This window comes from Eleutherodactylus coqui, chromosome 4 (assembly GCF_035609145.1).
Source record: "Eleutherodactylus coqui strain aEleCoq1 chromosome 4, aEleCoq1.hap1, whole genome shotgun sequence".
NCBI classification, from domain to species: Eukaryota; Metazoa; Chordata; class Amphibia; order Anura; family Eleutherodactylidae; genus Eleutherodactylus; species Eleutherodactylus coqui.
In genome coordinates, this window is record NC_089840.1 from 77,723,439 (window position 1) to 77,750,970 (window position 27,532).

At 45.6% G+C, this 27,532-nt stretch overlaps 1 protein-coding gene across 1 annotated transcript; it reads right to left on the bottom strand.

Annotated features, from left to right (window-relative positions):
- Positions 1 to 348: 348 nt before the first annotated feature.
- Positions 349 to 24,545, bottom strand: VTN (vitronectin). The gene is made up of 8 exons (XM_066598612.1): positions 24,471 to 24,545; positions 19,089 to 19,208; positions 17,012 to 17,278; positions 16,751 to 16,890; positions 12,567 to 12,723; positions 7,486 to 7,638; positions 3,794 to 4,102; positions 349 to 1,190 (listed from the first exon to the last, which is right to left on the bottom strand). Exons 1-8 carry the CDS (start codon positions 24,535 to 24,537, stop codon positions 1,063 to 1,065), a joined length of 1,341 nt encoding a protein of 446 aa, XP_066454709.1. The 5' UTR covers positions 24,538 to 24,545; the 3' UTR covers positions 349 to 1,062.
- Positions 24,546 to 27,532: the final 2,987 nt, after the last annotated feature.

Consider the following 27,532-nt stretch of genomic DNA (forward strand, 5'->3'; position numbering starts at 1 on the left):
CAAAATTTCTGTGTGGACCCTCAATGCTGCCAAAAACATCCTCATTTAGAATAAGGTGAACTATTCCCTAAGGACAGATACACTCGACCATATTTGCATGTGTATTTACGCGCACAATACATAGTGAATAGAACCCATTGATTTCAATGGAATCAATCAAATGCGTGTATTTCAGCCGTGCAAAAAAAAGCAGCATGCTTTCTTTTCCTGTCCCCATAGATGTTAATGGGGATGTGCAAATGCGCGCACAATCCGCTAGGAGATGTGTGAAACACTGCGTTATTGCACAGGAAAAAGAACACATCTGGAATTCATTAGACTAATTATGGCTGGGAGCATCGGTGCATATTTTCAGTGTGCGTAGAAAGTACAGTAAAATACGCCGATGCCCTCGCAAAAAAGCATTATTCATTCCACAAAATGCTGCGCTCATGCGTGCGCAAGTACGCATATGCTTGTGTGAATCCAGCTTAAATATACCAGAGCATCAAGCAAGTGGACCTACAACAAAAAAAATAGGGCAAATCTGGTTGTTCCTTTAATGTGCTTGGAGATGGACACCACAAAAGGCTCACGTTCTTGTTTGCGCATGCTTTTGCACAGTGAACGAGGTTTGATGAGGTAGAATTGCCCGCATGTCTGCGCATAGTGCTGTACTTTATGCGCATGCAGGGCCCGTTCACATGCGCATGTGACATACACCTTCCGTGGTTTAAAAGGCTATTTAGCCTGATGAGGTCCAGATGTGTCCGTTTTCCCTGCAGATTTGCGCGCATATTGGGTGCGTATTTACTGTTCTGTTAAGTGAATTGAACGTTGCTGGGAGACTCCTAACATTCTCCCAATTTAATAAAAAGCACTTTGCACTTCTCGCTTGATAATGTAAAAACAGATCTAATTTTGGTTTCACCATATAATCACATAAATCATGCGGCCGTCTTAGTAAACGCTGGTGACTCGTTGGACAAATACTTTTAGTCAGTCACAATACTACAAATGTAAAATTCCAAAAATAATTCTGTGTACATTTTTGTTTGATAGAATGTATTGCTCGGGAACATATTAGCCTCTTGTCCTCTTCTCCTTAGATGATTTCTTGCATCCCAGCCAGTATTCTGCAATGGATCGTGGGTAGCGAGGAAAAGCACGGTCCACGCGCTTAGTTTGGAGGTTTACACGGTAATATTTATCTGTAGGGTTAAAAAAGAAAGAAGTAATCATGACATTAGTTCAGTATACACAGCCCACGGGACACTGGGAATCATTTATTAGAACCATAATAGGGTCTTCTTTTATTAAGGCTAATATGGGGTTGCCCTTATCAGGGCAGACACTCCATATTATCCAGACAGGGTGATAAAAGAGTTTACGGGCTTACAGGGACAGTTCAATAGTTTCCTGGTCACTGTTTTGTTTCATCAGATCTGTGCTGGATACTTGGTCCATGTATCTATACTAGATTACGTCAATATTCAATACCTGAACATCTTGAACAATCTCTTGTGAGACTTCTGTCACAGGAAGCAGTAAAACTGTTCAGTTTATGCTGTATTTTGATATGCTGGGAAATATGAATATCTTTGGTAGGATTGCTTTACAGCATTTTTTTGAGACAGTAGCATCGTAAATGTAAGTTTTCATATATTTAATATATCAACTGATCTGGTTTATGATTTCATATTAGTGATTTTATATGTTCAGAAGCATTGTCTATTCATTATTCCAATCCGGTTGTCACTACACGCACAACCCAGAACTATAAGTGGTCGCACGGTAGAGCTGTCTGTACGGCAGTGTACAGGTCTTGCATAGTTCCATTGGTATGAAGACTTATAGGCTCTTTTGGACTGTGTCAGCAGGAAATTTTTTTCTTAAAGGGGATGACCAGTATCTAATTATTTTTACATATGTGCAGGAAACATACATTTCAAACGAATCTCAGGTCCTGGACCAGCTTCTCTGACTAACTGATGCACTAGTATGCATCATTAGTCTAATACACTACACTTGCTTTGATTAACCAGTGTTGCCCAGTCAGAGCAGTATATAGTGTCTTAGGCTACTATTACATACTGTGTTTCCCTTCAAATAATATATAATATATATAAAAATGTTTGCCCCAAAAGAGGCACAGGGTCTTATTTTCTGGGAAGGGGGGTGTCTTATACTCACCTAGCAGCCGCCGTCCGGGGTCCCTCCCACAGGCCTCTGGCGCTCCTGCAGGCTTCCATGTAGTCGCCAATGCTGACGGAGCATCTCTTCCTGGTAATGGGGCTTGAATACCCCTCCTCCAGCAAGCGATTGCCCTGATTGACTGAGGTGGCACTCCTGAACCAATCAAAGTTGGCGTTCGATGAACCAATCACAGCCATCCATTCAATGATGTCATTCACTGAATGGCTGTGATTGGTTCATCAAGTGCCGGCTCTGATTGGCTGAGCCACAGCACTCGTGATCCAATCAGAGCAATCACTCACTGGAGGCGGGGTATTCAAACCCCGTCACCAGGAAGAGATGCTCCGTTGGCATTGAGAACCCCCTCCCTCCGAAAATCAAGGCAGGGCTTATTATTGGGGTAGGTCTTATTTTTGAGGAACACAGTAGTAGTGCAGTGGTGCGGTCATCTTTGTCCAGGCCTGGAGGGTCACTTTAAGATACTAATATAATGTTATTACCAGTGTCAGTGTTCTCATTTGTCAAGTGTTGCCCCTCCCGTTGCAACTATTATCAGCCTCCATAGAATAACATTGCATACAGTATTAGAAAGAAGTGCTTAGCACAGTGCCATGCACAGTGTGATTTGAAGGAAGCTGCTGATGGACAAGTTCAATCATGTGCCCCTTCATGTAAAAAATACATATAACACGCACAATGTATGTTTCATGCACATAATAGGCTATGGTACTGTATATATATATATAGATAGATAGATAGATAGATAGATAGATAGATAGAGAATTTCCTGTATATATAGCAAATGTATGCCACAAATGTGAAGTATAGGTAGCCTTACTACTCGAATGCTGTTTCAAGATATTGTTTAAATTAAAGGGACACTCTAGCAGAAACACATTTTCCCATCCCTGTCTCCCTCACCTGATTGCCTGTCACAGTCTGGAGGTCTCCCCTGTCGATTGCAGCCAATTCCATACCGTGCAACCCCTTGTCTGATGCTTATCAAAGATGCTCATCTCGAGATTGAAATTTTTTACTTTCACTTTCAAATCGATCCCATGATGCATCAGCACAGCATTAGCTAAAGATTATTCCATTTCTGCCTACTCAGGGGACAGTTTAATTATTATTGCCATCTATGTTCACCTAAATAAGCTACAGACTATAAGTATACAATCAGGAGGATGAGCTGTGATCTCCTTCATTATCACTGTGTGACAGGAGCTGTGTGATCATCATCAGTAACGGTGATAGGAGTGTCTGTGTTACCCTATAGGCAACTTCTGTGGTAGGATTAATGCAACAGCATAACAGACTAGTTTCAGACAGCATAAACTCAAGTAGATCTGAGATAGTCAGAAGTGAGATCACATGACCATCTGAGGAAAAAGAGGCCAGGAATTTCAGATAGAAATAACTAACCAAGGTAACACTAGCTCATTTCTAAATACTGGGGGGCTAGATACATAATGAATGGAAAAAAGTCACCAGAATGTCCATTACAATAAGAAAAAAAATACCCCTACCTTTATTGGGTTTATCTGGTTGTAGTTAATAGTTCACTGCTTCGTGGTAACTACTCCTACTATTCACACTAACTATTTAGGATCATACACACCATTTTTAAAGAAGTAAACACTTTGTACTGGTTGGCATTTTGGTGGTCTTTCCGGAGGAACCCAATCAGGATCATTCTCTTCATCATAATCATAATCAGAGCTGAAAAGGGAATCTAGTAGGTCAAACGGATCACTCCAATTTAGACTTCTCTTGCTGTTTTTTCTACGGTTGGTCTTTCGCCTCCTATTGCGACGTGGAACAGATTTTTTCTTTTTAGGAACATATAATCTGCTTGGCATCACAGCATCAACTCTGTTTGGAACTCCTTTCCAGTCTCTTTTTATACAGTGAGGATCTTCATTGCCGTCTGAAATCAATATGATGTAAATATGAATCACTTCGAATTATAAAAAAGGCTGAATAATGACAAATATAAAGACGACAGTTACAGGATGCCAGCATACAAATCATGTGTAAGTCGTCAAAGTTGCAGAATACCACATACAAAACAATAACCTACTGTTAATTGAAGATGTACAAGCACCTTCAAAATGGTCTTTACGTTCTCTACAACATCTTGGTTGACTGAAGGTGCATTATGCTGGGTTGGGTTGGAGGGGGGAGTCTCAGGTTAGTCCCAGAAAAGGAAGATCTGGGTTCCACAAGATTGTGCTCATTGTTGACCATAGAGTGACCCAAGTTTCCCAACCAACATTGAACATTTGAATGAAGGTTTGTTGGATCCACCACAAGGAACAACAATTGCTTTTGACAGGATTGCATTTTATGTGATTTATATATTAGTGTCATGGGTCCGTCTTCCGTTTGATCACATCAGATGATCAAATGCAGGCTAGTGATGTCATGGTATCGGCGTTGGGTCACATGAGACAGATGTGTGGTATCATTTTATCCCTGTCCACTAAGGGTGTGATTTTCACCTGATGCAATAGACAGTAAAAAAGTAGAATATGAAACCAATGATTTACAATGGCTTCTTTCTCATCAGCAATATTTTCACTGATGCGATGTGGATGAAAAATTCGCTGCATGCTCTATCTTTCTGCGATGTTCAATTTTTTAAATTTCCCATGGAGGCTTCTTTTTATCGCATTGCAATAGAACAAACACGCGTTGCGATGTAATTTTTACATTAGAAAATCCCATTGACTTTTGTGGTAAAAAAAAAACGCACAATTTTATCGCGGGCAGCAGTAATGCGATGCAAGATTATTCTCCAAAAAATGCATCGCTGCCGCCCAAAAATCGCAGGAATAAAAATGCGATTTTGCAGCAACTTTCTTGTGGCAAAATCGCGATCGCTCGTGTGGAATTAGCCTAAGGCCCAATGTCCACTGGCGGAATTGAACTGCGGAATCCGGGCGGGACACCCTAGTCGACGATCCGCAGTTCAAGTCGCCCATAGACAATCATGGGCACCCACAGCTGAATTTAAGCATGCGGATGTGATTTGTGGATCTTTTGGTCCAGAAAACAAATCGCAGCATGCTCCGTTTTGCTGCGGGTCCTGCACTGATAGCTTGCATTGAAGTCAATGGAAGCCGTCCGATCCGTGGCCCGGCCCGCAGCTGACACTCCAGACAGACTGTGGATCCCACAAGAATGCAGGAGGGTTAAAGAAAAAAACTACACTGAGCATGTGTGGCAGCGAGCTGGCCCACATCCACAGTGGGGAAGATGGAAGACCCGCGCAGCAACGCAAAGCATCTAGCGGGTAAGTAATGTCCTCTTGCCGCGGGCAGAGTAGAATTCCACTGTGGCCTCCCGCCCGCGAAATCTGACCCGCCCGTGGACATGAGGCGTAAGTGAGAAGATTCTTGCTAACGAGTAGTCAGCCAGTATATGGTTGGTTAAATGTTAATGAGTTTAATTGAAAATACATCTGATTTAACACTGTGGGGCACATTTACAAATGGTTTTCTGCTAGTTTCTGGCATAAAAAAGTCGCAAATTTTTGTAAAACCGGGTATTTGCACAAAAATTTGTGATTTTTCTCCTTTCTGCGCTGCCCCGCCACTTTTTCGAAAATTCATCGGGGCATGTTGGGAAGGGGCATGGCAGTACCAAACTGATAGATTTATGTAGATTTTACTCTGGAAACTGGCGTAAATTATTATGCCAGAAATGTATTGCAGGTCGGACCTGGCATAGATTTCTGGCTAGGCGCATGGAGCTGCCAGAGATGTGCTGAATATGTAAAAAGGCGTGCGTCTCTTCATTCATTTAGCACACCATGCACCCGGGAAAACTGTACGAAGCCCTTCGCAGGAAATTCCAGGCTTAGTAAATTTCCCCCTGTGTTGTCATTGCATTGATCGGCTGGATTAGCTGTCCTTCAGTCCAGTCAGCTTATCAATATGCAGTTTAGGGGTTTTATGCAAGTTCCTCCCTGCCGAGGATGCTGGGTATACTGCTGGTATACTAGTCTCAGCTTGTCATTGGGAAGTTTTGCTCTTGCATCCCTGATCTTAGCTAGCTAATGATTTGGTTACCTCTCATTTGGTAATACATTTGACTTTAGCTTCTGTTCTGTGTTCCCTGCCTTCCATCTCTGTGCCTGCTTCCTTGTGACTTCTTTTTTCCATCCACCATCTAGGGACTTGAAGGGAGTCTAATTAGGTTTTGGCTGCTGTGTTGTCCTTTTCAGGATGGTAGCGCAGCTGTTAGGCAGGTTCAGTTAGTGACAGAGTAGGGAGCCTGTTATCTTCCTCGTTTACTTCCGTCCCTTATTGTGTTCCTTTTTGGCGGCTGTCTTCATGAGTTTGTCTTGTTCTCCCATCTCTATCTTCCACAAATTACCCCAGGAAGTTACCATCTACACAATTAGCATGTGTCAGGAGGATATTCTATCAATAGTTAGCACAAGTAACTCAAGGATAGAGGGAAAAACCCCCAAAATTTTGGGGTTGTAGCATAATGGCTGGGGCATGTGACCTACGCTTGCATTACCAAAAACATAGAACAGTGCGAAGGAACAGTTATGATGGAATCGACCCAGAAGGAATGTGCCGGAGACAGCGGTAAACCTGAACTTGATGTTACTCCAAAGAAGCACATATGTATAATGGTTATAGCTATGGTAAGGCACATAAGCATATTGGTTCTCACAGGTACAAACTGAACAACGTTTTAAGAGGTACTGTGGTAAAGGTGGCGTGTTTCCCTTTTAGTTTGGTAGTAGCTAGTCAGAATTAATAGTCCTCAGACCAATTTGTGCTCAAATAAATATATAGGTTTTACTTTGCTTAGGGTAATGAGGTGGGGAGGGTGGGAAGTGTTAGTCTTTCTCCCACTGACCCCAGTTTATCTTAGATTACTTCTCAGGGAGACTCCTCTCTGTTTCTGGAAACTTCACAATACAGAGAGCCACATTCACATTCACTCTTTTCCAGTATCTGAAAGCACTTTGCCAGGCCACGGGCGCAATCTCAGCTAGTCTCAGATCAAGGGGGTCTCTGTCTTCACCACTGGCTGCTCACCGGCTACTCTCAGTGCTCCACTACTTCCCTTTTTAGAAACTGCATATCACTACATCCAACGTCATGGCACCACACCATGTGCCTTGCGTATGTTATGGGCACAGTGAAATAAATGGAAGACAATCACAGTGAGGGGACAATCCTGCACACCCTTACAAAAGGTCTTCAACTTTCTAATATACTTTGTGTTTCACCAACCAATATTTGTGAGCATGCTGCTGAATGATAAGTATAGTTGTTGCAGACTTACCTGTAAACCAGCCTCCAAAAATAAAGTCAAGATCTCGTTCCAAGCTATCATACTGAATTGTTACATATTGTGTGAATATATCAGATGGGGATGAGGCCACACATTCTTCTAGGGTGGGTTGGTTTTGGAATTCATACTGCCAATACTGACTGCCTACAGTGAAGAAACATGGATTTACAGATTATATCATTGGGTTATTGCCATCAAAGATAATCATATGCCATCACTTTCCCCCAGTTTTAAAAGAGGGGGATTTGTTACATTTGTGTGGGCAAGTGAGCACCGGGCCCACAAGAACGTTATCATAGATAGGGAACTATGGAGGAAACAACCACTGATTAACACCTCTCCCTGTCTTCTACAACAGAAACTGACCAAGGACCTACCTGAGCGGGGACATCAGCCAAATAGAGGGCGGCCCAGTGGTCTTAGTATATGGGCCCTTGCTGCCCATAGGAACACACACACCCAGGCTAGGATACATACACATGCCACTGATAGGGACAACTGGACAGGATAAGTAGACACTCAGAGCCATAATCACACCATTCAATTACAGGATTAGTGTGGGTTCCAACAATCAGACCCTCAAGATTCGCAAGTGAGGTTGTATCCTGTGGTACTGCTGTATCTTGTCTCCACCACAAGTATGGGTGGAGACCTACTGATGGGCTGTATACGCCCACTGTATGCCCACAAGCTATGGATTGGCTACCTGCAGCAAGGTCCTAGCAGCGTGGGGATTTAGTTATGGCTGGGATGGAGGGTTAGAGTGTTAAGCTTACATTATTAGCTGTCAATGCTTTCATGTGAGAGCGGGGCCGCATTAACATGGAAGGACTTAGAGCTAATAATGTAAGCCTAAGGCCGCCTGCAGACGGGCGGAAATTCCGCGGCAGGATTCCCCGCAGAATTTCCGCCCCTGGACGCCTGCATAGTATTGCATTACAATACGCAATCCTATGCAGACGGTCGCAGTTTGTCTGCGGGGCAGAGCCCCACACAGAAACGTCACTCACCAGCCGCCGGCTCTGCTCTGCGCATGCGCCGGCTGCCCGGCAGCCGGCACATGAGAGAGCCGGAGCTGCGGGAGCAGGTGAGTTCCGCGCTGCTCTCTGCAGGCGCTCGGGTCAGGTCCTGCTCTCTGCAGGCGGCCTAACACTGAAATGAACCCTTACCCTCCCCCTGTCACAATCCCTGGCAGCCTCCCTGATGTCTGTACCCCGCTGTGACTATCGCGGCCGCCCTCCCATCACCGCCGCTTACGGCGCTGTAAGTTTTCCCTATGTCCTGCAGTGTTGCTGGGTGGCACCTGTTACTTTCCCCACTGCTATGCGTTCTCCCCTGCTTCTCCGCCGCTCTACGTCCCCCACTGTCCAGCGCTGTAAGTCTTCCCTATGTCCTGCAGTGTTGCTGGGTGGCAGCTGTTACTTTTTTGCCCGCTGATGTAGATTCTCCCCTACTGTTCCACCGCTCTCTGTCCCCCGCTGTCGGTGCTAACATCTTCTGTCCGGAGCCGCCGCAGCACTTTGTGTCGGCGTCCCCCAACGGCTCCTGCAGGCAATCAGGAACTGGGGCATCACCTGGCTGTCAAGCAGCCAATCAGGAACTAGGGGTGTCACCTGGCTATCAAGCAGCCTAACCCTTGTCTACACCCACCACTTCCGGTGTCGACAAGATACAACACTACCGTATCCTGTTAAACAATAAATATTAATGCAATAAAAAGACTCTACAGTTTTAGAAAATGGTTGACTTCTCACTAAAGGTCCTTTTATATGGGTAAATCATCAGCCTGTGCAATGCGCTGAATAATAATGGGTATGTTCGTTAACACTTGTTAATTATGTTTGCACCAGCAGATGATCTACAGTATGGGAACAAATAATTGTTAATTTAATCGTTTGTCCCTATACTGCTCTCATTGGTCGGCTGCACATCTCACCATTCACATAGGAATATGTGCAGTCAACCAGTGAGCATTTTATATTTACATAAACAAGTCAATCAGCCAATGAACGAGTGTTTGCTCATCGGTTAATCATTAGCACAGCCTCCGCTGTCTCTAGACTGGAATCCGTCAGAAGAATATGCCGATGTATATAAAAAAGTTGTCTCAATGCATTTCACCTGTGTATTTAATATAGGGGTTCATCAGGGGACTACCCACTAGTCAATAAAACACCCACTAGGATGTGAAAATCTACATGAGCTGCACACATACTAAGGAGTTCAAAGTAAAGCGCCACGGCTACTCATAAAGCACTGCAATGGCAGCTATATCAGGGCCTGAGGGCAGGGCACTAAAGGACGGAGCTGCCGGTCATGCAGCCTCAGAGCTCCTTCGCACGTGTGCTGCGACCAGGGGCGTAACTATAGGGGATGCCGGGGATGCGGTTGCACCCGGGCCCAGTAGCCTTAGGGGGCCCATAAGGCTTCTCTTCTCCATATAGGGAGCCCAGTACTATGAATAAAGCTTTATAGTTGGGGGTCCTGTTACAGGTTTTGCATTGGGGCCCAGGAGCTTCAAGTTACGCCTCTGGCTGCGACTTTTGGTCGTCCGCGAAGCTGCCACGTAGTGGCCGAAAATCGCATGAGCAAGAGGCAGCCGCGACCAAGCCCCGGCTGCTTCTCCTGCTTTAACGCCCATTTAGACGTCCCAGGTGTGGCATGTATACGTCACAGCCCAGAATACCGTCAGCCGTGGGTGAGAGTTTAGCTATGTTAAGCTTCCTCCCCCTTTCTGCCCCATGCCGGCTACTGGCAAAGGAAGAGGGTGGGACGGGAACTTAGCAGAGCTAGTATGATAATCTCCCGCCCTATCCAGCCCCCTCCCTTTGCCGACAGCCAGCAAGGGGCGCAGAGGGGGAGAGAGTTTAGCAGAGCTGCTGCTGCACCCCCCCCCCCACCTCCCTTTTCCGGCAGCTATCATAGGCTCCCATAGGACCTATCTTTTCTGGTCAGCATAAAAACGTCCGGATGTAATGCCCACTGTGTGCGCTATCTTTTCTGGCCGGCCGATTTTATACACGAAAAAACTGCCCATCTGAACAAATGCATTGGAATTTAATGCATCAGATGGTCACAATTTCTGGCCAGCGTTTTATTGCGGCAAAATTGCTGCTATAAAACGCTTGTGTGAATAAAGCCTCAGCCTGCCTTCACAAGAGCATTTTAAACTCCCTCCCCGTTCCCTCCCCCTCTCTACCTCTTCCCGGTTGCACACTCCACTTAGCTCCCACCCTGCCCCCTCCCCTTGCTAGCAGCCGGCAAGGGGCAGGAGTTTAACACACTAGCTCCTGCCCCCTCCCTTTGCCAGCAGCCGGCAAGGGGCAGAGAGAGGGAGGGAAGGGGGAGGGAATTTAGCAGAGCTAAACTCTCTTCCCCCGCCTGATAGTATTCCGGGCTGCAGCATATACACCATGCACCTGGCCATCTGAATGGGCGTTAAAACGGGAGATGCAGCCGCGACTTGGTCATGGCTGTACCCACTTATACGATTTTCTACCTTGATGCGGCTGCGACATAGGCGGCCGGAAGTTGCAGCACCCGTGTGAAGGAGCCCTCATACTAACAATTGAGTGTTTGTGGTTTTCATCCAGGATTGGTTACTATTTTTCACATACTACATTCTGATTTGTCGTCATTAGCCAATGATTAGTGAGGTTAATTGGGCTGCTGAGGTTTTTGTTACCTCTGATTTGTTGGCAGTATTGGCTGGTATAGGCCGCCTGCAGACGAGATTTCCGCCGCTGGAAGCCTGCATAGGATTGCGTTAACAAACGCAATCCTATGCAGACGGCCGCGGTTTGGCCGCGCGAAATCTCGCACTGCAAATACACCGCGGTATGCTCTATTTCTGTGCGGGGCTCGCAAAGCTCTGCACAGAAACGCCACTCACCCGCCGCCGGCTACAGTATGCGCATGGAAGATCCGGAGCTGCGGGGTGCGGGTGAGTTCCGCGCTGCTCTCTGCAGGTGCTCGGGTCGGGTCCCGCAGCGAGAATTCTCGCTGCCGGATCCGACCCGGCCGTCTGCAGGCGGCCATAGGCAGTATGTGCTATTTGCATGTCAATTATTGAATTATAGTGGTATATCCATATTTTAATTGTTTAAATGAAAGCTATTTTTTATATTGATGACATATCATCACCCATTCTGTTAGTTTGCATGATGTGGGACAAGCACTTAAAAGCGACCCTCAGGTCTCAGGACATAATTCTGCAGTTGTTCCTCTCTGCCGTTCTCTGCTCTTGGATCTTCTGGTATAAGGCACATTTTTTGGCCATCCAAGATGGCTCCAGAATTAGTCTGTCTACCTAATGTACATTATGCACTGGCTTCTGATTGGCTAGTGTTGATCAAATGAGCAGCTCTGGCCAATCAGAGAACAGGTATATTGCATTGGTAGTCTAACACTAGCAATGCACTGGTACAGCATAGTGTGTACGGTATTTGCACATAAGGCACGTGAGTCTTGGGAAGCGCACTCCATCCCACTGAACCCGAGAACCTCACTCTGCACTAGGCTGCAATGCCTTATGTAAATCTCACTAAGCAGAATTTACATTTATCAATCACACCATAACAATGATTTTAATGCCATCACAATAGCTCATAAACGAGTGGATCATGGTGATATTTTGGGAGTGTAAATTGACATTTAATGGGCTTAGGTCTAGAGGTACCGTTACACAGTACAATTGTCGCTCTGGTACTTTTACATAGGAGTGATAGTCGTTCAGTGAATGGAGAGGGAGCGAACCAGAGATCTCTTCTGGCTGCCTCTATTCACAGTGAACAGGCAGTCGCTCAAAGATTGAGTGACTCCATTTACACTGAGCAAGAAGTTGTTTTATGTCAGTGAGCCGAAATGGATTGTCTAGTGACTACTGAGCAACTTCTCACTCAGTGCCCTGTTGGGGCTGTGTGTATATGGGCTGTCAGTTACCCAATCGAGTGACTATAGCCCGGCGTAAAGGTACTTTACAGCAGCATGAGCTGTAAATACATCTCTACATATCACCAAAATGATGTCGTTTTTACAATATTTTAGGGTTACTTGGTGATGGTTAAAATTACCTTTGAAGAAGTATGCTTTTTCAGTGCCTTGATAATCACTGGCTGGAAGGCAAAAGGCAGCATCAACATCATTTGGAATGTTTGAAAAACCATCGCCTATGGAGCGGGGGTATCCGGAGTCCAGGGTCCCATCAGAAAACCGCCAGTATAGCGCACCCTATAAAGTCATGTGGTTATAAGCCTATGGGGTTCTTCAGTAGTGCAACATGAATTAATAAGTGATATATTATGACACATATACTGTAATAAAGACTTCACTGTTGATTTGGGCCCAGAATCTGCTGTGAAAGAACAGGTCCTATGCCACCACCCTGCGTTAAAGGATCACTGCACCAAATATTGTGCAAATGCGCATGGTATTTGTGCACCCCTTCACTGTACAAATACTTCGCACAGGAGCGAGAGTTTTTGCGCTTAGGCTCGTCTGTAGCCGCCCTATGCGAATTAATTATCATTCGTTATTTAGACTGAGCGATAATCGTTTAAATCCCCACGATCTGAAAGATTATTGGCCCATGTAAAAGGGCGCTAAGACACTACAGCGGCAGTGCTGCCCATGTTTATCTAGGCCAGGAGGGTCGCTTTAAGGTTATTCACTTGGGTAGGGAACGTTCATGTCACTATTACGTACTGAATGAGGAAACACTGGGTTAAACTGACATGGAAATGGACTTAGGGATATTAGCAGAGAACAAACTGAAATGTAGCTCCCAATGCCAAGCAGCTGCTGCCAAGCCAAATAAGATCATAGGATGTTTCAAAATGGGCATGAGTGCACATGATGAGAGCATAGCTTTACTTCTTTGCAAAACACAAATTAGACTGCACATGGAATATTTAGTATGGTTTTTGGCACCAGTGTTCAAGAAAAACATAACAAGAGCTGGAATTTCCACAGAGCAGGAAAACCAAAGTTATAAACTGATGGATATGATTAAGGGCTTAAACACATGGGTGCATGCACTAATGCGCTCGCCACTATGGAGCGTAGTAGCGCATCAACCTTTTTTTTTTGACTATTCAAACTTTGTGGTATAGCACGTGCGTTAGAAAAAAAGAGGGAAAATATGTCCTGCCCTATCTTTTCGCCCAGGTAGTATTATGCGCGAGAATCCCGATAGTGACAACAAACCATTGAAATTAATGGTTTTGTGTCATCCCGTTATGCAACTGTGATTTTCGCAGCCGGGACAAAAACACGGCAATCTGTTTAATCCCTAAATTTGGGGTTATATAGTTTGGGGGAAAAGGCTTAGGAGTAGAGATGAGCGAGTATACTCGCTAAAGGCAATTGCTCGAGCGAGCATTGCCTTTAGCGAGTATCTCCCCCGCTCGAGACTGCAGGTTCGGGTGCCAGCGCGGGGGAGCGGTGAGTAGCGGCTGTCAGCAGAAGGAAGCGGGGGGGGGGGGGGAGAGAGGGAGAGAGAGATCTCCCCTCCGTTTTGCCCCGCTCTCCCCCGCAGCTCCGTGCCCGCTGCCGGCACCAAAACCTGCAGTCTTGAGTGGAGGAGATACTCGCTAAAGGCAATGCTCGCTCGAGCAATTGCCTTTAGCGAGTATACTCGCTCATCTATACTTAGGAGTTATGTATAGATAGTTATACGAAATGTCTGTACAGAAATCTGTCTAACTTGTCTCTTATTAGAGCAAGGCCTATGAATATAAAAATGGTAGCAGAAATCCAACAACCATGGATGAATGGATCCAATTTATTACCATAATTTTGTAGAGGCAATTATCTTAATTTCATATGTTATATATTTGATGTATGTCTTGGAAAAGTTTATTAAAAACATATATATAAACTTTTATATATATATGTATATTGTGAGGGATTAGCGTTAGGATAGGTAGCAACCTGGACATCCACAGCCAGAGACAGTGACACACGGAATAAAGTTCGTAGTCCAGGCTTCGCCTGTTTTTATTTCAGTACAAATAAAGCAAAACAGGCCTTAAAGGAGATGTCCCGAGGCAGCAAGTGGGTCTATACACTTCTGTATGGCCATAATAATGCACTTTGTAATGTACATTGTGCATTAATTATGAGCCATACAGAAGTTATAAAAAGTTTTATACTTACCTGCTCCGTTGCTAGCGTCCTCGTCTCCATGGTGCCGACTAATTTTCGCCCTCCGATGGCCAAATTAGCCGCGCTTGCGCAGTCCGGGTCTTCTCCTCTTCTCTATGGGGCTCCGTGTAGCTCCGTGTAGCTCCGCCCCGTCACGTGCCGATTCCAGCCAATCAGGAGGCTGGAATCGGCAATGGACCGCACAGAAGCCCTGCGGTCCATGAAGATAGAGGATCCCGGCGGCCATCTTCAGCAGGTGAGTATGAAGACGCCGGACCGCCGGGATTCAGGTAAGCGCTGTGCGGGTGGTTTTTTTAACCCCTGCATCGGGGTTGTCTCGCGCCGAACGGGGGGGGGGTTTAAAAAAAAAAAAACCCGTTTCGGCGCGGGACATCTCCTTTAACTCCAGGCCAACATTAATGAACCCCTGCTCGTCTGAGCACTCACTAGACATAGACCGGCCCTGACTGCTCACTTAAAAAACACTGCTTGCTGCGCACAGCCAGCCTGGTCCTCAGACCTGCAGAGGTCTCAGCACACTCTCCCAGGTGGTGGTGAGGTTAGGGGCGTCTCCCTGTAAACCTCTGGCCTTCTCAGCCACCCACTGGGCTAGCCGGGCTCCTAGCTCCACTGAGCCGTCTCTCTGGCTCTCTCAGCCCACATCTCTCCTCAAGACCTGCAGGCCCAGGTTTTTATGAGGCCTGTTACCAGCCTCACCTGGTACGTGGGAGTGGCCATCCCACCCTCCGCTTTGACCAGTCCAGGAAAAGCCGGCCCGGACTATGCGGCTTGGAGCCACTACATAAACTACAACGTGTCAGTAACTTAGTATTACTGACACACAAATGCTGGCTTCCTCCACCGAGCCCAGGCTGCTCGGTGACACGTATCTGCCCAGGTGCTCCCTAAAGCCACATATAAGCACTCTAGGCGAAACATGTCTGCCCTCCAGCACTTTGCCAGTCACTGTCCCTCACAATATATATATATATATATATATATATATATATGCATGCAAAAGAAATATATATATATGATGCATCTCCAATGCAAAAAAAAGATTTATATATCCTTAGTAAATTTAGCACCAAAATCTACATGTGGATTTGATGCAGAATTGGGAATTGGGAATGGATTAACATTAGTGGCAATTCAACATCAAATTCTACAGTAAGAACTGCAGATTTTGGTGTGGAGTAATGCAGCTGTGGATTTGACTGCGTTCTGCTGCATAATTCCCTCACGTTTTTTGAGCGTGACTTTTACATGCGCAAAAACATGCGTAAAAACGTTCATCTGTTTAAGGGCCTAAACAGATAACCGTGTACAGTACAGTAAAATGCGCAGATACATGGAGCAATTCATTGTTGGTATAAGTGAACGAGCGAATGATTCATTTGCATTTAAACAAAGTTCATTTACACGCACAGATAATTGTTTAACATTTTGCAGCGTTTTTTTTTTTTCGTCCAGCTCATTTAGTCCATCATTAGAGTCTGGAATGCCTGGGAATGGTTTGTGGAAAACCAAACAACCGCCTTTTACATGCAATGACTGGCATACGACGAACAATGATTGTATGCCTGCAAAAAGTGAACGATGAACAATAAGCAAACAAATTATCGTTCGTCATTCAATCGTTGACCATGCTTACACTGAGCCATTATTATTCATTTTTGCACGATTCAATGATTTGAACAATATCATTTAGTGTAAAAGGGCCCAAAGCCATAATGTTGGACTGATGGTAAATTTATTCTTTCTCACATGCTACTTTTGGTTTGTTTTGTGCAATTTGCTTATCAATATCCATACCCAGAGGCGTAACTTGAAGTCTCTGGGCCCCGATGCAAAACTTGTAACAGGGTCCCCAACTATAATGCTTTATTCATAGTACTGGGCTCCCTATATAGAGAAGAGAGGCCTTATGGGCCCCTTAAGGCTCCTGGGCCCGGTTGCAACCGCATCCCCTGCATCCTCTATAGTTACGCCCCTGTCCATACCTGTCAGCTGGCTTCCAAGGCACTGCTATTTGTGCTGGTCAAACATGAAGAAAAAAGGTGATTGAAAACAAAGTTAAAAAAAAAATTGTAATAGAAAATTATTTTCCCACCTTAAAAATATAAGTCTTCCCCTGACAGTTCAAACGAGTGAATGCAGCGTCTATTGGACCTTCTATACCCCACACGTCCTTTATGATCTTTGGGTATCCATCCAAGGCACGCTTATCATCAAGTTCATAAAAGTATTTTCCTTTGTATGATAAAAAAGACATTTGTAAACTACAATTTTGGGCATTAGCGTCCAATAGATTTGGTACAAAATCACGTATACATCACTAAACCCGAATTGTGTTATGATAGTATCTTCTTACCCCGGAAAGCGTAGATTGAACCATTTTTAAAGTTAGTGAAAGCATCAAAGGGCTTCCCACTACACAGATCCTCCGGGATCCCTTCTGTGACAGGTGGCCTTACAGTGGTCTCTTCTGTTGGTACCACATCAGTAGATGCCACAAGCTCTTCTGTAGGTGTTGGAGTCAAAAACTCTTGATTCGTTAAAGCATCATAATTCGTTGAAGTATCATTATAAGTATCATTGTACTCATCTTCGGGAACGTCAAAAACATCTCCTCGTGTCTCTGAAAGAGGAGAACATACAGTATATCCAGCTACATTTATCATCTGCTTTTTACTGTCTTCTTAGTCTTGTAATGTATAAAGTATTCCACCAAGAGTCTATGGTTTAGGGCTTAAACACTTGGACGTATTTTTCTCCCCTTATACAGCCGTGATAATCATAGCCATATAAAGGGAGAAAACAAAACCACTGATTTCAATAGTTCAGTGGTTTTGTTTTCACTGCTGGGATTTTTCGGCAGTGATTACTACAGCTGAGAAAAGATCGGACCTGCCCTTTCTTTTCTGCACGTAGTGAATACATTCTGCGCAGAAGATTGGACAGCACCTATCTACCTGCCTCTTCTTTTAAACTCCTGCACTCTAGTGCCTGGGAGAGAGAAGAAATTTCCTTTGTTCAGATGCAGCTATGCTCTGTACTGCCGAGACTTATGTTGGCAGTTCCCAAGGACTTATTCTAGAATACATATTATAAGTATCTTGAGATGGATGACATCAAGCTTTCTAGAGAAAAGGTTGGGCATCTGTATCCAAAAGATGGAGTATATTCCACAGAACCACTAAATATTGTCACGTACTTACTAGAGATGAGCGAGTATACTCGCTAAGGCACATTACTCGAGCGAGTAGTGCCTTAGCCGAGTATCTCCCCGCTTGTCTCTAAAGATTCGAGGGCCGGCGAGGGGCGGGGAGCGGCGGGGGAGAGCGGGGAGGAACGATGGGGAGATCTCCCTTCCCCCCCCCATCCCCCCGCTCCCCGCCGCAACTCACCTGTCACCCGCGCCGGCCCCCGAATCTTTAGAGACTAGCAGGGAGATACTCGGCTAAGGCACTACTCGCTCGAGTAATGTGCCTTAGCGAGTATGCTCACTCATCTCTAGTACTTACCCATCTGCACTCCAGTTCCATCTCTTCAACCCTACAGCCGCCACTGAAATTCAATATGTGAGGAAACTGTCAGGAAAGCTGGGTGCATGAGCAGAGCGCACAGCTACCCAGCCGATAGAGAAGCAGGACAAAATATTTAAACTTCAGTTATAGTGCCAGTTATAGTGGTAAATTCCTTTCCCAGGTTTTTTCCTTTAGGATTTCCCTGAATAACGATTTAACTCTTGCTTGACCCAACTGGTTTGACTTCTCCTTTGCTATGCCCTTCTATACCACATACATCTTGGCTCCTGATGCTGTACTACACATACATCTGTCCTACATCACCATTACTGAACCGTGGTAAGTGTGACTACCCTCCTGACTACTAATGCTGTACTGTATATTGTTTCATGAAGTTTGGCTTCCAGGCTACATTTATACCTCACCCCTGATCCAACATCAAATCTGCTTGGCTCTCATTACTTCTTTACCATTTCACCTCACTTCTATCCTCATCTCCATGTTATAACCTGATCAGTATATTGAAATAGGCTACCAGAGACTAAGGGGTATTCCAGTTACTAAGTGTTTTTTTTTAATTTTCACCCATCCACTGATGGATCACTGGGGGTCTAACTGCTGGAACCCCCATCGATCCTGAGAATTGGGGTCCCATTTGCCCCTTTCCCCCTCTGACATGTATTATGTCACTTTCCATGGAGAGCGTCCGTGCACAAGTTCCATTCATGGAAATGAATGGAGCAGCCACACGATAGTGCACGGCCGCTCTCCATGGAAAGTAATATAATACAGGTCGGATCGGCGCTGCAGGTCAGAAGAGAAGTAGGCTATATGGGACTTCCCGTTCTCAGGCTCTATAGGGGTTTGAACCAAGACCTAAGATGTCGATGGTTAAGTACAGTAGTATTGTTACCTTCTTACCTTTTGGTTTGCAGACTGAAATGTAGTCGTGGCAGCAGCTCTTGTAATATATGCATATGTTATCACATTGACATTTCTTGCTAATGTCAAATCCATCTAAACATCGTCCAACGCAGGACTCTGCAACAACAATGCACAAAAACTAATTCAGACACGTATCAATGTATATAGAAATTCTAATAGGTTCTGTATGATTTTCTAGGACCTCACTTAATATTGATGACCTATACTCAGAAATTCAATGGAATCTGTGACTGTAATTACTAACCTGGGCTGCTGCAATGACAGCTGACCCGAAAGCAACTGGCCTCCTGGGATCCCAAGCAGTGGAACGCTGTCCGATCAACTCAAATAACCTACCATGAGGATAAGTCTTCAATAGTAAAGTCTGGGAAAACCCATTGTAAGGACTGGCGGTTCACCTCCGGTCCTGTCACACGGGCTGCCGCTGTGTGGCTCAGGGGAGCCCCAGTCCTCGTCACCTTCCCTAGCCGTGGAGCTCCTCCTCGTCGCCGGGTTGCTAGGGACGTGGTGGGTGTTGCCCCGCGTCGCGTCCTCAGTATTATGGCAACCAGGCATGTATCTCCTTCCCTGCCTCCTGCAGGGCTGAGGGCGGGTTCCCCAGTGCTGCTGGGTGCACTCAGCTGCTGTCAGACTCCCCACCCCAAACAGCTGCTGGGGCGGGAGCTCTGACAGCATTTAAACCTGCTTGTGTCTGCAGACCAGTGCCAGTGTTAGTTTGGTCTTCCTGCTACACCAGCGTACTTCTTGTTGTGACTCCTACTTTTGACTCCCTGTTTTTGAACCTGACTAACCTTTGCCTGACCCTCTTGTACCGCGTACCCTCTTGTTGCCGACCCGGATAGTCTGACTCTCCTTGCTGTTGTTTGTTCCAGTGTCTGTCCGTTTGTTAGTCCCGGTGTTCCCCTTTCTAAGTGAGTGTAGGGACCATCGCCCAGTTGTCGCCCTGGGGCTTAGGCCAGGGGGGCAAGTAGGTAGGGACAGGGGTTGCGGGTATTTTCAGGGACTTCCAGTTTCCCGGACCCCAGTCCTGAGAGTAACTGGCCGAAAGTAAGTCGGATCCCTACATCCGACCAGTAACCTTGAACCCCGCTATGGAGGCTGTGGCGGACTTAGCCAACCAGGTCCAGGTTCTGACAGACCTGGTCCAGGACCTGACTTCTCACCTGCAGCATCAGGAGCAGCGATGGGCTTCTAATATTGTGCAGCATCCTTCCATTCCTGGTACGGTGTCTGAACCCCGAGCAACACCTCCAGACTTCATTTCCGGGGAGAGAAGTCAGTTTTTTGTGTTGAGAGAAGGCTGCAAGCTCTATTTTGACCTCCGACCCCACACCTCTGGCACAGAATACCAGAAGGTGGGTTTTGTGATAACTCGCCTGAGGGGAGAACCCCAAAATTGGGCCTTCTCCTTACCAGCTGACTCCCCACCCGACAGTCACTAGATGCCTTTTTCTGCTGCTTTGGGCCAGCTGTATGACGAACCCGACCGTGCTGCCTTCGCAGTCTCTAAACTCCTGGCTTTGCGACAGGGGTGGAGAGTGGCTGAGGACTACTGTTCACAATTTTGCCAACACTGCACGGAGTCTGGGTGGAACGACACTGCCTTAAAGGATCTGTTTTTGGCCGGTCTGTCGGAGGGCCTCAAGGACTTCTTGATGGCACACCAGGAGCCTAGGACCTTGGAGCAAGCCATGTCCCTGGCCATCCGGGCTGACCGATGCTTGAGGGCCAGATGCTCGACTCTGACCAGCCCTGTCCGTACGTCTACATCTTCGGTGGTTCCGACCTTACCCCCTCCCTCCGCAGAACCTATGGAGCTGGGAACATGACCCCGAAGCAACATCGGGAATATCGTCTCAGGATGAACCTTGCCTATTTTTTCAAAACCTTGTCTGAGATCCCAGAACAAACTAGAACAGGGCACAGAAGCCACACCCATGAAAATGCAGTTTCATTTAAAGGGGTTGTCTCACGCTGAAACAGTTTTTTTTTTTTTCCATAGGCCCCCCGTTCGGCGCAGGACAACCCCAAAGGATGTGTTAAAAAAAAAAAATTTTATTACTTACCCGAATCCCCGCTCTGCGACGTCTTCCTTCTTCTTCCTTCACCAACATGGCTGCCAGGGTCTTCACCCATGATGCACCGCGGGTCTTCTCCCATGGTGCACCGTGGGCTCTGTGCGGTCGATTGCCGATTCCAGCCTCCTGATTGGCTGGAATCGGCACACGTGACGGGGCGGAGCTACGAGGACCAGCTCTCCGGCACGAGCGGCCCCATTCACCAGGAAGAAGACCGCACAGCGCAAGCGCGTCTAAAAAAGCAAGAAGACATCAGAATTAGACGGATCCATGGCGACGGGGACGCTAGCAACGGAGCAGGTAAGTGAATAACTTCTGTATGGCTCATAATTAATGCACGATGTACATTACAAAGTGCATTAATATGGCCATACAGAAGTGTATAACCCCACTTGCTTTCGCGAGACAACCCCTTTAACTTCTTTGGAACTTATGGAAACAGCCCATCACTGATATTCTGGTTGTTTCCTGGATGCTATAAAACTATTCCAAAAGTCTATCAAACAAGGCAAATGCAGATTATTTCTGATTCTGAATAGAAATGATTTATAACATTTGGAACCCATCCTCTTCACACAATAAATGTAATATTTCTCATTAACAATCCTTGTTTTATGGTAATGTTTGATGAAATATGCTTATATCCATGGTCACATTTTATGCCTTATCGTATAACACTGGAATCTAACCCAAAGCCCTTTGATCGTCATGCGACTGTTTGGTTTCATCATGTGTTTATTTGCAGTTTCTGCGTATCTGTTGATTCAAGGACGGTCAATGCACCATGTTGTTTCTTTAGAAAAGGCAATTTTATCTTGTTCCAAGTCCTAAGTTACTGTATCTATGAAATTTGGATACAAAATATAGAAAAATGTAACTAAATTTAAGTGTTTCCTCCAAGATACAACATGTGTGATGCAGTAGTTTATCTAAATTCATTTCTCAAATATACATGGCGTTATTTAAGAATAAATTGCTCTTTTTATCAAGTTACCTTTAGGCCTCCTTCCCACGAGCGTGACGGGCTCCGCAGCGTAATATTCCGCTGCGAAGCCCGTCACGGCGCCCCCCAGAGCCCCTATACTTACCTGCGGGAGATAGCGTGAAATCGCTTCCCCGCCCACCGCCGCGCGTCACCGCGCGTCACCGCGCGTCACCGCCCACCGCCCTCGCGTCACCAGCCGTGTCACGTGCACGGCCGGCCGTGTCACGTGACGCGGCCGGACCGCGTCATTTGGCGTCATATGACGCTCGGCGGTGGGCGGGAAAGCGTTTTTTCACGCTATCTCCCGCTGGTTACAGCGGGAGATAGCGTGAATGGACGGCTTCCATTGACTGCAATGGAAGCCGTCAGTGCGTACAGCCCGTCCTCACCCGCAGAAAATAGAGCATGCTGCGGGTGAGGACGGGAGAAATCGCGGTGCGTAATTCCGCGGTGGAATTACGCATCGTGAGCATTGTGCTATTAGGTTCAATAGAACCTAATAGCTGCGGGCAACGCAGCGGATTTTCGCCGCGAATTACGCGGCGGAAATCCGTTCGTGGGAAGGAGGCCTAAAAGTGTAACTTTGTTTTCAAATGATGTTTCAAAATAAGTTGCCCTGTGTGTGAACATGAGGAATAACACTATTTCTGGCCATTATAGACATTTCAGACAGATAGCGTAAGTCCTATCATTTCTAGCACGTAGTAATATCGCATGAGAAGTCTGCTAGTCAAAACTAAACCATTGAAATCAATGGTTTTGTTACATTTTGTGTCTGTGGTCTCCACGGCCACAAAAAGCTGCAAAATCACAGCCATCTGAAGAAGCCCTAATTCTCTGTTTTTCCTAAGTGTATGTTTGGACACTACATACACTGCACACATAGAGAAAAGGAGAACCTACTCCCCTATCTTTCTGTAGTATACTGTAAGAAATAACAACATCATGGAGGGTATTATACAGCAGTACTGAGCAGTGTAGATGTAAATTCAGCACTGTAGTGAGATAAAGCACTTACTGGAAAATGCAGCCAAATCTTTTTGTGTGAGTCTCCCTGTCTCTGTCTCCCTGCTGCAGCTCCCTCCTCCTCTACATCTCCATAGACTCCTATGGGCAGTTTGAGACAGCAGCAAGCAACGCCACACCACCACTTCCTGAAATCCCTCTCAGCGTCTCTACTGCTCGGTACGGATTTCACATGATAACAGGCAATAGATGGCAAATTAGAAGTAAGGGAAAGCCCTATTGTCCAGCATTTTAAAGTGATTTTCAGCACGTTATTTTTACTTTTGCTAGATATCATAGTGGCTACTACATAAGCACAAGTTTGTTGAAAAGTTAATGGCCATTTAAATGTGAACTTTTACAACCAATTGTGCTAATACATTTAAAATAAAAAAAAAACAACTTTGCAAATGGTATTGATAAAAATATCCTAACATTTTGTGTATACAGCTCCTATACAGAACGGTCATCCCTCTATTTTACAATGCAATGTTACAGTCGTCAGTGTTTAATATCAACTAATGTCTTCATCAGGCAGAACTTTAACTATGCATAAACTGTTTGGTGAAGAATCAAAAAGCCAGAGAACTGTAATTGATGGACTGGTTGGCCCAATCACCCGGCATCAACTATACTGAGCTCTTGTGGGATGAGTTTTTAGAAAAAACCTCTGGGAGAGCCAAAAAGTAACAGCTGCAATTGGAGGATTGTTTGATAAATATACAATTTGATGGCTAGAACAGTTACATTAAATCAAAATAATAAATTATTGCCAATGTAGTGACTAGGGTCTTTGGCCATTTTAAGGGCTTCTTAAATGGGTTTTCCAACCCACTGAATATTTTGAATATGGCTGACAATTTTATAAAATAACATACAGAATAATACTTTACCAATCTCTAGCTTCCTGTCAATGTGGTAAGGTGTTTGGCTTTTTGTTACTTTATTGTCAGCCATTTACAAAAAAAATGAGCAGAAAACCTATCTGAATAGAAGACTAGACATAGATAACACATGAAATGCAGGATACCTGTGACAGTCAGTACAGATGGCAATTGCAGATAATTCATATGGATGAGGCCTATATAACTGTAAAAAGCACAGCAGCTCTGTCTGTCTCATTTATCTGGTTGAAGTTAGAAGGTAACCATGTGCTTACTGCTAAAACAACCCTATTCAGATCAATGCAACTGAAATGTGTCTGTATCGCCTGGTATAGAACTCAATAAACAAAAAAACTAGACCTACAACCCTATAAGTGTACACAGCCTTATTTTCACGTCCACCTACCTTCCGCAGCCTGGGCAAGCCAGGTTGCCCCTAAGAGCAGGACAGCAGAGAGCAGCCGAGCTCTCATCACTGGACTCCTACACACTCTAATCTACTATAGAGTGGCCTCTGATCCCTGGTTTTATCTTCCTGTTTGTTTGATGTTTCACTACTTTTGTTTGCACAGAGCAACAAATGAAAATATGTTTTATACTAGCCCTTCCCCCTTGTATTACTGGTATCCATTCCTATTAACTGAATGATGAATTTATACTTAGTTATTAACTGCTCCTAAAGTTTAGCTTTGTGTATTGGTAAAATAATGTATATTGCAGCACTCAGTAATTTAGATTAATACATAGATTAAATGTATTTTGACTGTTGAAGGTTATGGACACCTTTAGAGGCAGGTAACTCAGGATCCACCATTGACAATAGGCGAAAGACACAGCTCACCTTCTTTTGCTCTCTGTAAAGTGACCATTGCATATGTCACAGAGCATGCCCACAACATTCCTTCTTGGAAGTCCAGAGGTCACTTTGTAAGGTGGGTTCTTGGTAAGACTCTGTTAAAAAGAGTGATTGTTACTACTTTTCTTGTACTAAAAAGTGTTTGTTTGCAATTGTTCCTTTAAGTTGTTATGGTTATTGGGTAGCAGTGGCACGATGGCAAAGGGCTAAGGAAGGGGTGGTAACACAATAATAATAATCTTTATTTATCTAGCGCCAACATCTTCCTCAGCGCTTACAAAACAGGGTGAACAGAAACAAAAGCACAGTTACATGTAGTGATCAATTGGTGGAAACAGTAGGGGTGAGGGTCCTGCTCCAATGAGTAACATACTACAAATAATGGAGTTATACAGAAGGTAAAGGGTCTGGAGATGTGCACAGTATGGGGAGGTGGAGTGTGTGGAATGCTATACACATAGACAATGGTCAAATTGAGCCAAATAGTGCCCGAATCGGTATGACTGCAGGGGGTGGTTGATTGCAGCAAGCAGGGATTGCAATTAGTAGAACAGCGGTTCTGTTGAGAGGTTTGTGGATGAAGGTAGTGAGTTTGAATGGAATTCTTTATTTGACGGGCAGCCAGTGCAGTGACCGGCACAGGACAGAGGCATCCGAGTAGCGGCTGGACAGGAAGATGAGCCTGGCTGCCGCATTCAGGATGGATTGGAGGGGGTAGAGTCTGGCGTGGGGGAGGCCAATCAGCAGCAAGTTGCAATAATCAAGCCAAGAGTGGATCAGGGCAACAGTGAGCGTTTTGTAGTGTGTCCACGGTGAGAAAAGGGCAGATTCTTGCGATGTTCTTGAGGTGCAGCTGACATGTTCAGGCAAGAGATTGGATGTAGGGGGTAAAGCAGAGATTGGAGTCAAACATAACCTCAAGACAGCGGGCGTGCTGACTGGAAGTTATGGTTGTGCTACACACTGAGATGGAGATGTCAAGATGAGGTTGGTTAGCAGAGGGCAGAAACACGAGTAGGTCAATTTTTGAGAGGTTCAGTTTTAGGTAGAGAGAGGACATAGTGTTAACCCTTATCAATCCACTGTCTTACATCTGAAGACATTATGATTTAAGGCTGTATAGCTCCGATGTTGGAAGAAGTCCCTTGAGGTTCTCTTACTATGTATTGCCAGCCTCTCTGCTGTCGGAGCCTATCCAACGTGTCACCTCATGCAGTACTGGCTTTAGCCAGCATATAGCGCCGTTGTATAACGGCAGAAAAAGAGTAAACCCCCTAGAAAAACCAGGATACAAATTGGATTGGAAAGGGTTAAAGACAGCAGACAGACATTCGGTGGTGTTCTGGAAGAACAGTGCTGTGCTATGATGTCATGGGAAGAGGTGTATAACTGGGTGTCATCAGTGTAGAGATGGTACTGATAGCCAAATCTCCTGATGGTTTGTCCAATAGGGGCTGTGTACATGGAGAAGAGGAGGGGGCTGAGGACCGAGCCCTGGGGGACCCCAACAACAAGGGGAAGAGGAGAGGAGTTAGAGCCTACAAAGGATGCGCTAAATGAGCGGTCAGATAGGTAGGGGGAGAACCAGGAGAAGGCAGTGTCCTTTAGGCTTATGGAGTAAAGCATATTGAGGAGTCTGTGATCAACAGTGTCAAATGCTGCAGAGAGGTCTTGGAGGATCAGTAGGGTGTAGTCACCCCTTGATTTAGCCGTCAGGAGGTTATTTGACATTTTTGTAAGGGTGATTTCTGTCGAGTGTAGAGGGCGGCAGCTAGACTGTAGGTGGTCAAGAAGAGAGTTTTCTGAGAGATAGCTTGTATTAGGGATAATAGATTATATGTTACAGTATCCTACCCGATGATACGCCAGCCTGGGTTGCCCTAGAACTTACCCGCAACCCCTGTCCCTGCCTACTTGCCTCCACTTCTGCCTAACCACAGGCTGGCAACTGGGCGGCGGTCCCTGCTCTCACTAGGGTCCAAGAGGGGGGACTGGTGTACCAAGATGGAACAGGGTAGAATACTGACAGGAAGGGCAAATGAAGAAAACCAACAGGAAATACATGCAGACCGAGGCAGATGGGATAACCTGGCAGATATAGCAAAAGCTGACAAACAGGAGACTGACAGAGGCAGGATGGTAGCACACTGAACAGAAACCAATAACTGGCAGTAAATGGACCTGACTGCCAGCCTTATAAACAGAAGCCTCCGCCCAGGGGCGGAGTAAGGGAGGCGACTACCTCCCAGCAAAATCCCATAAACAGGGACTCGTGCATGGAGCTGCACTCACAGGCTCGCGCGCACCTCACCACCCGGATCCACGAGCGTGCACACTGTGACGACCAGCCACCCATGCTCCCGGCAGCCGGACAACCAGCTGGGGAGAAGTGCCCCGACCGCGGGACCCAGTGCCCCACCGCCCTGGGAGGACCCGCAGCTGCTGCATGGTAACATTATATACTATTAGATTAGATTAGAGATAGATTAGATATATTAGGCAGGAGTAAACCAGGCATTCTAGTAGTTTGGAGATGAAGGGGAGATTTGAGATGGGTCAGTAGTTGGCAGCATAGGTCAAGTCAAAAGTCGGTTTCTTTAGCAGTGGGGATA